We start from the raw sequence: 12,940 nt of genomic DNA on the forward strand, positions 1-12,940 counted from the left end.
TGGCAATGTTAGCAGAAATCCCCAACAAAACCTGAATAAGACTGTCTTAAATTTTTTGGTGATATGCATTTTCTGGTGTTAAATCCAGATGTTTAAAATTACGTGGTAGTGTGAGTCATGATGTTACCTGTGATAATTTAATTTTGGTTTATATTTGCAAACTGCAGTTATGTCACCAGAATGAATTGTTAGGCTGATTAGTTTTATAACTACTTCTTACATTCAGTCACCTCTTAATTACTTTGAGTTAACCAGTAACCAACATTGACTTTTCTACAGTTTAAACATCTGGTATAGAAATGGCTTCCTCTAAGGGGGATGTGCATTTGATTGGGCTGTGAGGAATCACAGTGGCTGGTTACAGTAACAGAAGAGCTTTAGGTCTTTGTTCTAAAATGTATTCTTGCCTTCAGCTTCCTTTTCAGAATACTGTTGCATAGTTTTTTTGTTTTTGTTTGTTTTTTGAGGAGTTGTATGTAGTTATAAGATGGCAGAGGAAATATATGCACATAGTTAAACTTACTGCTGTATTTCTACATGTTTTTATATTACACAGTCATATAGTTATCTGATAGTAATATATTAAACAGTGTGACTAATATATGCTAAGTACTGTTTGTTTTCTTACCTTTTCTCACATTGGAGTCCTATGCTGTGATCTTTTTATTTTGTTTCTGTAGGTTCTATATGTTTTATTGTTTTGTCTGGTTTAGGTGTTCTTTATTTGTTTTTGGTGTAGAAATTTTGCTTTGTGCTTTTGCTAACTAGACCAATGTCTTAAGAGCATTACTTTTACATCAGGAATAAATGAAGATGTTATTATGGACCCTGAAGCACAGTCTTCTTCTGTCAGGCTCAGTGAGGGCAGAGGGTGACTCTGTTGCAGGTTGTGGCCTCTCGGAGGGGAGCAGCCCCAAAGGTGCTGGCACAGGATGGTCAGAGCTGGATGCTGGTAACAGAGTCATCAACAGCCCCAGGCATGGCAAATGATGAGCCAGTGTCAGGGACAGCTATGGGATGAGTGGGTTCATCATATACTGGGTGTAGTAGAACTGGCTAAAGTGCAGGGCTTAAAGAGTTGCAGTGAATGGGGCTATATCTGGCTGGTGACTGGTCATCCCTGGTGTTCCTCAGAGTTCAATTCTAGGTCTGGCTCTGCTCAATATTTTTATCAATGCTCTGGGTGCAGCACTTGAATGCACCATTAGCAAGTTTGCTGATACAAAAGTGGGAAGTACTGTTGACTCTCTTGAGGGACAAGAGGCCCTGCAGAGGAGCTTAGATAGGTTGGAATATTGGGCAATGATTAATGGGATCAAATCTAACAATTAAAAAATGGATTTTGCATAATGCTGGATGCAAGTATAAACTGGCAGAGGAGCAGCTGGAGAGTAGCCCTGCAGAAAGGGATTTGGGGTGCTGGTCAGCATCAGTCTGAATAGGAGTCTACAGGGTGCTTGAGGGCAAATCCTAGCCTGGGGTGCATCAAGCACAGCATCACCAGCTGGTCAAAATAGATGATTATCCCACTATATTCAGCATTGGTGTGGCCTCACCTGGAGTGCTGTGTGTAGTTCTGAGCTCCACAATTCAGGAAACACGTGAAGATCCTTGAATGCATCCAGAGGAGAGCAACAAATCTGGTGAAAGGGCTAGAAGGCATGTCCTGTGAGGAACATCTAAGGATTCTAGGCTTGTCTGGTTTGGACAGAAGGAGATTGATGGGGGACTTCATTGCTCTCTACCTGAGAAGAGGAAGTGAAAAGGGTGGTGCTCATCTCTTCTCCCTGGGATCTAGTGACAGGGCAGATGGGAATGACTCAAAGGTACACAATGGCATTCAATTTATGATTTGTTGATGTTTGCTTTATTCAGTTTAGTTCCTTATTAGAACCATTGTAAGGCAACAGAAATCCCTTACTAAAGAATTATTTCCTTAAAATGTAGTTTACGATGAAATATGACACTATAAAAAGAACAAAATGTAGTCATTTCAGTTGTGTGTATTTCCTGCCTTTCTTCCCTGAATGGAAGCCAAGGAACTAGGGTATTACGGGTAAGCTGTTGGGTTTTATGGCATTCTGGTTATGTATATGCAAAAGGATAACTAAATACGAGAGCTCAGGAGAGGTGGTACTGTGTATCCCCTGCCCATACATTTACTACAAGTTCATGTTTAACCTCAAGAGAAAGGCTTTGAGAAATAAATTTTTCTTTGGCATTTCCTGTCCTCTGGGGTTTGATACCTCTCCCCGCTAAGTGTACAGGCTTTTCTGAAGTTCATTCTTAGGTGTATACTTTGGTAAGCTGGAAGGCCTAGTTTGAATTTGTTAATTCCATTTTGCATCTTAATTCCATACTTCTGAGTTGGGATTGAGCACACACAGCACTGCCATAGATAAGTCTATACATTAATTTATGTAATAGTGAACACGCAGTCAGGAAATGCATGTCAAGCATAATGTAAATTATCTTTCAATGCTACTTTATATTTCATACTGTTGAGATTTCTGGAAGGTTAAGGAAAATGTATGTTGGGAGCCTGTCTCTCTAAATTTATCATTGCAGCAGTTATTGATTTGTCTACTCAGATGTTCTTTTTCACTTCAGTGAGTATTGTTAGTTGAAGGGTTTATTTCTATGCTTTCTTGTCATTTTGAAAGGATTGGTGAGGTCGTCAGGAGCAGCCAGTGCTGCGAGACAGTGGTTTCACACAAATGTGTATTGAAAACTGGGTAGGGGAGAAAAGACTTCCAAAACTGACAATAGGTATACAGGTACTGTCATAGCAGATGAAGTGCCTAGTTCATTTTTTGTAGCTCATCTCTGGCATTTCAAAAGAAGGGCTGTATCTCCTAATGTAATTATGGACGGAGATGCAAATGTGTTTGTTTTTTTTTTGCCATTGCTCCAATTAAAGACCAGTTTTTACTTGCTTACAAAGGTTGTTAGTTTTTTCCCCTGGCACATACTGTAGATAGAAGACTGATTTTCCTTGCTTTTCTACATGTATTTTTTCCTTTCAAGGGATGCTGCACAACTGTTCTTTTTCTCAGGGTATAAGAGGGCACGGAACAAGTACATTTATGGTTTACTGGAAGAAAGCTAGTGTGTATATATACTTGCTGAAATGAAGCCTAATAAGACTGATTAGTGATGCCAATTTAACAGTGTCATTGAAAATACATGTGGCATGTATTTTCTTCAAGTGTGTGAATGATAAGTCTTGTAATATTTGTCTGTTGTTTTGTTTTAGGCTTTTTTCCCCTCCTGCCTTTGTTTTGGTAAGCTCTTGTCCTTATACAAGTTCAAACTGTCCTGGTCTTTGAAGGTCTGCTTCTAGAAGTTTATCTAGTTTCCTTCTCGGCAGACTGAAAGTGTGCGGGGCTCAGGTGGTGAGCCGAGTTCCTCTACTGCATCTACTATATACTGTTGTAGACTGCTTTAGTCTCATCTACCTGACATCTTTCATATGATGTGTCAGGGCTGGATACTTGAGTTTGCCCTGTTGAGTGCAGCTTGTTCCCTTCAGTATGCAGATTAAGATATTTCAAGGTTGCCCTGAAGGTGCGCTGGTGCAAGGCTTATAGATGGGTAGAAACTATTCTATTTAACTCTTCCTTGAGGCCATTTCTCTACCACAGAGTTAAGCCACCACTAAAGACTAAGTCAAAACTCTCATTGACATAAATTAGGTCAGGCTTGGGTTTGAAGAAAAAGATATGATGGAACTGAGGATGGAATCTGGGAAGATGTAAAATGCTATAGATAAAGCAAAAATTACTGATAGTTTGAAATTATAGTTTCAGCCAGGTACACTAACAGGAACAGTAATCACAGCTGGATGTTTGTGATTAACCATTTGCTAAGATGCAGAGTGAAGAAGAGCCCTCATGTAGCATTTGTGCTTCCTTGGATACCCTGTGGTTCAAAGAAAACCTGTAGAATTTGCTTTTTCTTCTTGTGCAATGAAAGATCATTCACACCATGTTAGTTTGTATGAAGCTGAAGTTGCTAAACAATACTTTTACTTTTTGCTAAACTTCCTAACTCAAGTGCTAATAGTTTTCAGTAGAGAAAATGAAAACGGTTGTAGACATTGAAATTATCAAATCAGGGAGTCACACACCTGGACATTTATGGCTTTATTGTCTCAAGTAACAGATACGATTTAAAAGCAGAGATGCATTTTCTAGGTCAGTGGAAAGGAGCAGTGTAACTGAAACAAAGTGAGCTGCTACTAATCTGTTATTGCAATCAGCTCCCTCTGTCACATTTTACATGCAGAAGAAAGGGAGGATAAATTCAAAGTAACACATAAAATATTTTTTTAACATTACTGCTGGCTAGATCAGTAAATGGTAATAATAAATCATATAGCATTGAGGGTAATACTGAAGAATTCCCACTAGCATATGTTATTTACAGCAGTTCTCTAAAGTTTTATTACTTCTATTTATGTCTCTTTTCAAAGGGTTTTTGACCTGACATGGTGCTCATACTTAGCTAATGTTATGCCAGAAAATTTCAGTTGTAGCTAAATTCTACAATAATGACAGATAAAAGTGGTATTATAAAATCATGTAGTGATTTCATTGTAAACTTCTGGAAGATAAATTTTCATGAAATATTGAAATTAAATTATTTGAACTGCTTTTTAAAAATTGCTTCTAAATAAGCTTAGAAGTGGAAAGAAATGAATATACCTTTATATTTATCATCCCCAGAGCTCCCTAGGTAATACAAGAGTAGATATTTTTAACATCACAGCTAATATGAAAAAAATGGCTTATATAAAGGTTTATGAAGTTCAGATTAGAAGTTGCGGTGAAAGACAAACCATTCCATGAATCTATGACTATGGAGATTGTTGAAGTTGCACATTCACAGAATGATTGAAGTTGGAAGGGATCTTTAAGGGTCATCTGCTCCACCCCTCCCTGCCCTGGGATCCTTCATGAGGTCATGTTGGTCGCTGAACAGTTCCAGTGATGAGGCATCCATCACTTCTCTAGGCAACCTATTTCAGTATCTCACCACCCTTACTATAAAACGTTTCTTCCCTAGATCCAGTATAGATCTACCGTCTCTCAGTTTAAAACTGTTGCCACTTGTTCTGTCACTACAAACCTTGGTAAAAAGTCCCACTATCTTTCTTATAAGCCCCTTTTATATATTGAAAGGCTGCAGTAAGGTGTCCCTGTAGAGTTCTCTTCTCCAGGATGAATAAGCCCAACTCTCTCAGCCTTTTCTGGGAGGTATTCTGGTCTCCAGATCACTTTCATGGCACTCTTCTGGACCTACTCCAACACGTCCTTAACCTTTTTGTCCTGGGCACTCCAGAACTGAATGCAGTTCTCCATGTGGGGCTTGTAAGAACTAATTAGAGGGGGACAATCCCTTCCCTTGACCTGCTGGCAACATCTTGGGAGCTTTTGTGAACATATGACTGCATGTATGAAGACATGCACAAACATGATCTATTGAAAGATTCACAAAGAGAGATCCAGCTTCAAAGCGTAGGCTTCATAGCTCTGGTAGCAAGTCAAAATTCCAAGTTTTGCTGAGGTTTAGAACATAGTGCTGCAGTTTCAGGAAACTGTTCTAGTGGTCTTGGTTGCAATGATTCTAATGTATCTGTTTCTCCTGCTGAATTGTAGTTGTATGTCGAGAGAATAATTTTGACTTCATCTGTTTGAGTTTTATATATAAAAATTTATGTATTGTCATTAAGAGCCAGCTGGCAACTAAGCTTGATACACATGCTCACTCAATTGCCCCCCTGGTGGGATGGGAGGGAGAATCAGAAGAGTAAAAGTGAGAAAACTCATGCGTTGACATAAAAAGAGTTTAATAGGTAAAGCAAAAGCCATACACACAAGCAAAGCAAGGAATTATTTCACTGTTTCCCATAGGGAGGCAGATGTTCATCCATCCCCAGGAAACCTGGGCTTCGTTATGCAATGGTGACTTGGGAAGACAAAGACCATCACTCCAATTAGCCCCCCAGCATTATATGTTAAGCATGATGCCATAAGGTATGGAATATCCCTTTGCTCAGTTGGGATCAGCTCTCCCGGCTGTGTCTTCTCCCAGTGTCTTGTGCACCTCCAGCCTGGTCACTGGTGGGATAAGGAGCAGAAAAGACCTTGGTGCTGTGTATGTATGCTCCGCTCAGCAGTAACAAAAACATCCCTGTTTATCAACACCGTTTCCAGGATAAATCCAAAGCATGGCCTATCCTAGCTGCTCTGAATAAAATTAACTATATTTCAGTTGAAACCAACACATACAGATACTATCTCATTATTTGCATCACCCTTTGTTAAACTTAAAAAAAAAAAAAAAAAGGAGAGAGAGAGGGAGAAGGGTGTAGTGCTGCTATGTAAGTATTCTGGCCTACCTGATTCCTCCTTCCTGGAAACTCATTTCTCTGTCTATAGTCAGTGCCAATGGTGAAGCTATACTATGATCACATTAATTCATCCCTGTGTGAATACCTTGCCTAATTCATATGAAAAGACTTCCTATTGCTCCATCAGACTCTTAACTCTAGTCAGATTCAGAACAACACATTTACCAGAATCTTCATTCATTCTGTTCCAGAGTATGAACTTATGGAAGAAATGTATATATATATGAGGTCCTAAGTACATGAACGTACACTCTGTGTTACAGAATTTGTAGTCTATTTTGCATGTTCAGTCCACAGAGTCACTCAAGTCTTCCTGATGTTGTTTCGATCTTCCCCTATACAGAAAGTGAATCACTATTTTATCTCATCTCTTAATACCACAAACATACACTTCTCTTTCTGAGCTGTGTTTTCTTTTAAAAGGAAATATTGTTTCCAAAACTGACCCTTCAAAAGTTCCTCTAGGAGAACAGCAAGTTGCTGTTTTTCCTCGTGCCGGTTTCATGTTTGTCTTTCTGTTCTCATCATGTTTCTGTTACTTTAGCTTAAATTATTATTTTGCATGTTATACTGTATTGGTTGTTTTACTGCAGTCAAGATAAATGAGAACTATAGGGCTTCCTTATTGTTGTAGTTTGGGATTATTATGTAAATTCTCTCCCCTGCCACTTAACTGCCCAGGCCAGCGGTTGACAAAAGAAGTAGTTAACTGTGATCGCTGGGGTGGGGGCAGGTTTGTCTCTTTTGGTTTTTTTTTTTGGATATTCTCCTCAGTCTTGGCTCGGCGGAACGGGGGAGTGGGGGCTCCAAGGAGGCAGGCTGCCCTGCTGGTTACTGCTGGGGTTTTCCCTGGCTGTCTTGCCGCTGCCTACTTCGGATTACTTTTTCCTGCCGTGCTGCTACCTGCCTTGGATTTGCTGCTGGTCGCTCGTACCTTTTCTGCTTCTTGGACGGGGAACACAAGGGAAAGAGACTGAGTCCATCTGAAAGCCCACTGCTCGTCTGTTTCGCTGGAGAGGGACTGAAACTCACTCTGCAGCCAGCGGGCTGTGACAAGGACACTTAAGTATAACCTTTTCTCCCGGAGGAAAACCTGCTGGGTTTTGTTGTTGTTTTTTTTTCCTCTTATGGTGTTGGGGAAGTGGGTTGCACTAGTCTGTTTACATATATATATATATATATATATAGCAGTTATCCTTCTTGTATTAAAATTCCTTTTCTTAAATTTGATAAAGAGTGGTGTGATTATTGAGGAGGAGGCCCCTCCCCTGCTTGTGGGTAAAACATTTTGGTTTTTCCCCTCAAACCGAGACATTTCTTGAGCATGGGACTCTTAATCCCAGGGTCGTGGGTTCGAGCCCCACGTTGGGCGCCAAGAAATGTCTCGGTTTGAGGGGAAAAACCAAAATGTTTTACCCACAAGCAGGGGAGGGGCCTCCTCCTCAATAATCACACCACTCTTTATCAAATTTAAGAAAAGGAATTTTAATACAAGAAGGATAACTGCTATATATATATATATATATATATGTAAACAGACTAGTGCAACCCACTTCCCCAACACCATAAGAGGAAAAAAAAACAACAACAAAACCCAGCAGGTTTTCCTCCGGGAGAAAAGGTTATACTTAAGTGTCCTTGTCACAGCCCGCTGGCTGCAGAGTGAGTTTCAGTCCCTCTCCAGCGAAACAGACGAGCAGTGGGCTTTCAGATGGACTCAGTCTCTTTCCCTTGTGTTCCCCGTCCAAGAAGCAGAAAAGGTACGAGCGACCAGCAGCAAATCCAAGGCAGGTAGCAGCACGGCAGGAAAAAGTAATCCGAAGTAGGCAGCGGCAAGACAGCCAGGGAAAACCCCAGCAGTAACCAGCAGGGCAGCCTGCCTCCTTGGAGCCCCCACTCCCCCGTTCCGCCGAGCCAAGACTGAGGAGAATATCCAAAAAAAAAAACCAAAAGAGACAAACCTGCCCCCACCCCAGCGATCACAGTTAACTACTTCTTTTGTCAACCGCTGGCCTGGGCAGTTAAGTGGCAGGGGAGAGAATTTACATAATAATCCCAAACTACAACACTTATCTGGGAAATGCACTTTATTATCAAAAATATAAAATAAAACTGGCACAGGTGACTTTGGTAAACTCATGTTACATTTAATTGAATTTTCCATTTACTTTAAGGTTGTTCGTTATCTTGCCTTGATAATTTATTGTAAGTATTGTGCAATATTGAAATGTGACTATTGGCCTTTCTGTTCATGAATCACTACTGATCTATATCAATTTCTTAAATGTGTTATCTTTTGTCTACTTCTTAGCAATTCTAGACAGTAAGTGTTTACAAAGATGGACTAAAAGATGACTTTGGTCAGTTTTTCACCAGATTTGCCTGGTGAAATACGTTCCTAACTTTCTTCTTGTCATTTTGCACTAGCCTAAGAGTTTAGTCCACACAAGGGAGTAGGAGTCAACATTGATACTTGTGGCACAACATCATTATCTAGGCAGACCTGGATGGTGTTTCCTATTTAAACATGTTAGGGTGAACATATTTAGTCTGAAAGAAATATTAATACTTACGTACTTTTCCTTTGTCTTTCAGAACAATGGGTCACTTGCTTGGTGCCAGAATCATAAACAATGTTCAAAGGTAAGTCCTATTTTTCCCCCTCTCACTGAAGTTACCTAGCTACTTTCAATCTCCTCTGTAGAGTAGGTGCTTTTCTTCTTAGCCTGTTTTCAGAAGCATCTGGTTATATTCTATTTGTGAACCTCAAACTATAATAAAATACTGAAAATTAAAACCAAGTGATTTACTTTTTCAGTACAAAGAAATCAAGTTTGAGGAGACATATCAAGCATAGTTAAACTAACATAATTCTGTGGTTGTAAAAAAAGTTTACACTGGCTAAAACCTGGTTTATACTTTGTGTTTCTTCAGTATTTTTGGTCAGAAGAGAGTAAAACTGTCAGCAGCTTTAATATCTTCCTTCAACAGCACCAAGCTCTATCAACATTCAAATTTCATTCAGTCTGGGTATTTAATTTTTAGCTTGACACTGAATTTCTTTGAAAATATTGATACAAATCCCAGTGGCTCTACTGATGTGCTGTCGTCTCCTAGGACTTCAACCCTGAAAGCCTAAAGGGTAGGTGAGCTAATGGTCAACTGGTTCTTTTGTGCAAGAGTCTCTCTGTGGTTCCTGGATGGAAGCAGCAACGATTTGGGATCTTTGGGGGTCAAGGGGAATTACACATTTTGGTGCTGACTGTTCATAAAAATTATGGAAGTTGCATCCATTGTAAATTTGCCTGAAAATTTCAGGGTAGTATTTTTGTCTAAACATCCTGAAAATGTATTTCTACAACAATGTAGGCTTTTTAACTTCAATAATTATTCTTCATTCACAAAGGTTGTACTGAAAAATGGATTAAATCTAAGTAGCATTGTTCTATATTGTTTTAATAATGTATCTATGTAAATGCTGATGCTAACCCTCGACTTTAACATGACAATTTCTTCTGTACATTTAAGGAGTAAGATTACTGGTTCACTGGTCTAGCTTCAACTGAAATAAATGGAATTGGAAATGGGCCAATTTTTTATTGACTGTTCCATCACAGGTAAATAAAACAAAGTTTATTGCTTTTGTCAGTATTAAAATCCAGGGTATAACAATGCCAGTATAAGAATAGAATGGAACATTTCATATTAGCTGCACCTCACTGCTAAGGGTTGAACTTTTGCAATGAAATATTATCACTCCTAAAAACCCCAAACAGAGGTGCAGAGATGATAACCAAATTGCCTCTGAAGGAAGGCACAGAGGCCTTGTACCACAGTGATCCTGGTAATAGTTTTTTTTTTTCTATTTAGCTATGAAGGCTACTATGGTAAGTAATCTGAAAGGTTTTCCAATGGTTTCAACAAAGAAGGAATCATACAAGAAAAATAGTCTAGCTTTTAAATCAGGGCAGATTTTACAGGAATATCTCTCTTGAATGGCTCAAAAGTTTATTTAATCCACAGAAGGTGTATATAAACTGTTATGAATTAAAGTTAACTTTAAGATTTTATTAGTCTCTTGAAATCAGTGTAAGAATGCTACAAATTAATTTTTTATTGTATTGCAAGGCAAAATGTTAGTTGGAGTTTTAAATTACTTAACTGACACTTTAGTCATGTTACCCTTCTGTGTTTCATTCTTTCTTAGGAAGTTAATATGTTTCCCTAAGAAAGCAGCTTTGACATATTTAGAAAATAAATAACTGTAAAGTTGTTCAAACTGTTAGCAGAGCTGAACATAAGCGGAATGTTCTCTTCTCAGGATGACTTTGGTTTTCTGTGCAATGCAAAGTCAAACAATTCTATTATCTAACTGAAACTTTTGAAGCGGTGCAGGGAATTGAATTAACCTTTTAAAAATGTAAGTTATTTTCACTGCTTCTCGGCACCTTGGTGGAGGAGTTTTATATGAGTGTGGCAGGTAGTGGAGGATCCCACAAGGAATGATGTGCTGCTTGACCTTATACTAACATGGAACGTCTTGTTGGAGGTATAAAGGTGGGGGCAACCTTAGCTGCAGTGACCATGAGATTGTGGAATTCAGCATTGGGTCAGAAGGAAGCGGAGCAGTAAGTCAGATTGTAACCATGGACTTCAGAAGAGCTAACTTTAGCCACTTTAGGGGGCTTCTTGAAAGAATCCTATGGGAACACATCCTGTAGGGAAGAGGAGTCCAGGAGACCTGGTTGATATTAATGGATCATTTGCTCAAGGCTCAAGAATGATGCATTCCAATGAGCAAGAAATTGGGCAAAGTGGGCAAGAGATGTGTGTGGACAAATAAAGAACTCGTGTCATTACTAGAGCATAAGCAGGAAATATACAGGAGATGGAAGCAGGATGGGGGCACTTGGAATGAAAATAGCAAGGTTGTCAGAGTAAGGAGAAATGAGGCAAGGAAGGCCAAGGCCCACTTGGAATTAATAGAGTGGGGACCATGGTAACAGAGGACATGGAGAAAGCAGTTACTGAATATCTTTTTTACATCAGTCTTTACTAACAAGACCAACCCTCAGGAGTCTCTGACCCAGGAGACCAGGGTAAAGGAATGTTGAAAGGAAGACTTTCCCTTGGTCATGGAGAATTGGCTTAGGGATCACCCTGACATCCACAAGTCCATGGGCTCTGACTGAATGCATCCGTAAGTGCTGAGAGAGCTGGCAAACACCATAGCTAGGCCAGTCACTATCATCTTTGAAAGGTTAATCAGGGGATCAAGGGAGGTGTGTGAGAACTGTAGTTAAACAAGTGTCACCCCAGTCTTCAAAAGAGGCAAGAAGGAGGACCCAGGGAACTCATCTCAATCCCTGGAAACATGGTGGAGAACCTCATTCTGGAGGCCATCTCTATCCACATGGTGACAAGAGAGCAATGAGAAGTCAGCATGGATTCACTAAGAAGAAATCATACTTGAGCAACGTGATTGCCTTCTGCAATGAAACAACTACCTGGATGGGTGAGGGAAAAGCAGTGGATATTGTCTACTTCAACTTCAGCAAGGCTTTTGACACAGTCTCTCCCAATATCCCTATAGGCAAACTGAGGAAGTGTGGACTGGATGGGTGGACAGAGAGGTGGATTGAGACCAGGCTGAACAGCAGAACTCAGAGGATTATTATTAGTGGCACAATGTCTAGTTGCAGGCCTGTAACTTGTGGTGTCCCCCAAGGTTCAGTATTGTTTAACTTACTCATCAATGACTTGTATGAAGGAGCAGATGCCTCCTCAGCAAGTTTGCTGATGACACAAAGGTGGGAGAAGTGGCCAATACCCCAGAGGGCTGTCCACCCCTTCAGAGAAGCCTCAACAGACTGGAGAGATGGACAGAGAAGAACAGTCTGAAATTAAGCAAAGGCAAATGCAAGGGAAAAATAATGCCCTGCACCAGCACAGGCTGGGAGTGACCTGCTGGAAAGCAGCTCTGCAAGGAGGGAGCTGGGGATCCTAGTGCACAACAAGCTGTCCATGAGCCAACGCTGTGTCCTTGGGGCCAAGAAGGCCATTAGTATCTTTGGCTGCATTAGGAAATGCATTGCCAGCAGGTCAGGGGAGGTGATCTGTTCATCTACTCATCCCTAGTGAGGCGGCATCTGGAGTGTTGTCCAGTTCTGGGCTCCTCAGGACACGAGAGATGTGGAGCTCCTGGTGCGGGTCCAGCAAGGGCAATGAGGATGACTGACGGAGTGGAGCATCTCTCTTCTGAGGAAAGGCTGAGGGAGCTGGGATTGTTCAGCCTTAGAAAGACAACTGAGAGGGAACTTTTCAGTGTATCTGAAGGAGGGTGTCAAGAGGACATAGCCAAGCTCTTCTCAGTGATGCCAAGCAATAGCACAAGAGGCAATGGGCAGAAACTGATGCACAGGAAGTTCCACCTGAACATGAGGAAGAAATTCTTTGCTCCGTGGGTGGCTGTGCACTGGAACAGATTGTCCAGAGAAGTTGTGGAGTCCCCTTGACTGGAGATAC

General features: G+C 40.5%; 1 protein-coding gene across 1 annotated transcript in view; it reads left to right on the forward strand.

The window, feature by feature from the left end:
- ANOS1 (anosmin 1) overlaps nucleotides 1-12,940 on the forward strand; it is a 136,197-nt gene that overhangs the window by 17,239 nt on the left and 106,018 nt on the right. Inside the window, exon 2 of the mRNA XM_071564831.1 lies at nucleotides 9,011-9,058. Coding sequence (XP_071420932.1) covers nucleotides 9,011-9,058 — 48 coding nt within the window. The remainder of the gene's footprint in view (nucleotides 1-9,010; nucleotides 9,059-12,940) is intronic.

The sequence above is a fragment of the Pithys albifrons genome, chromosome 1 (genome assembly GCF_047495875.1).
Source record: "Pithys albifrons albifrons isolate INPA30051 chromosome 1, PitAlb_v1, whole genome shotgun sequence".
Classification (NCBI taxonomy): domain Eukaryota; kingdom Metazoa; phylum Chordata; class Aves; order Passeriformes; family Thamnophilidae; genus Pithys; species Pithys albifrons.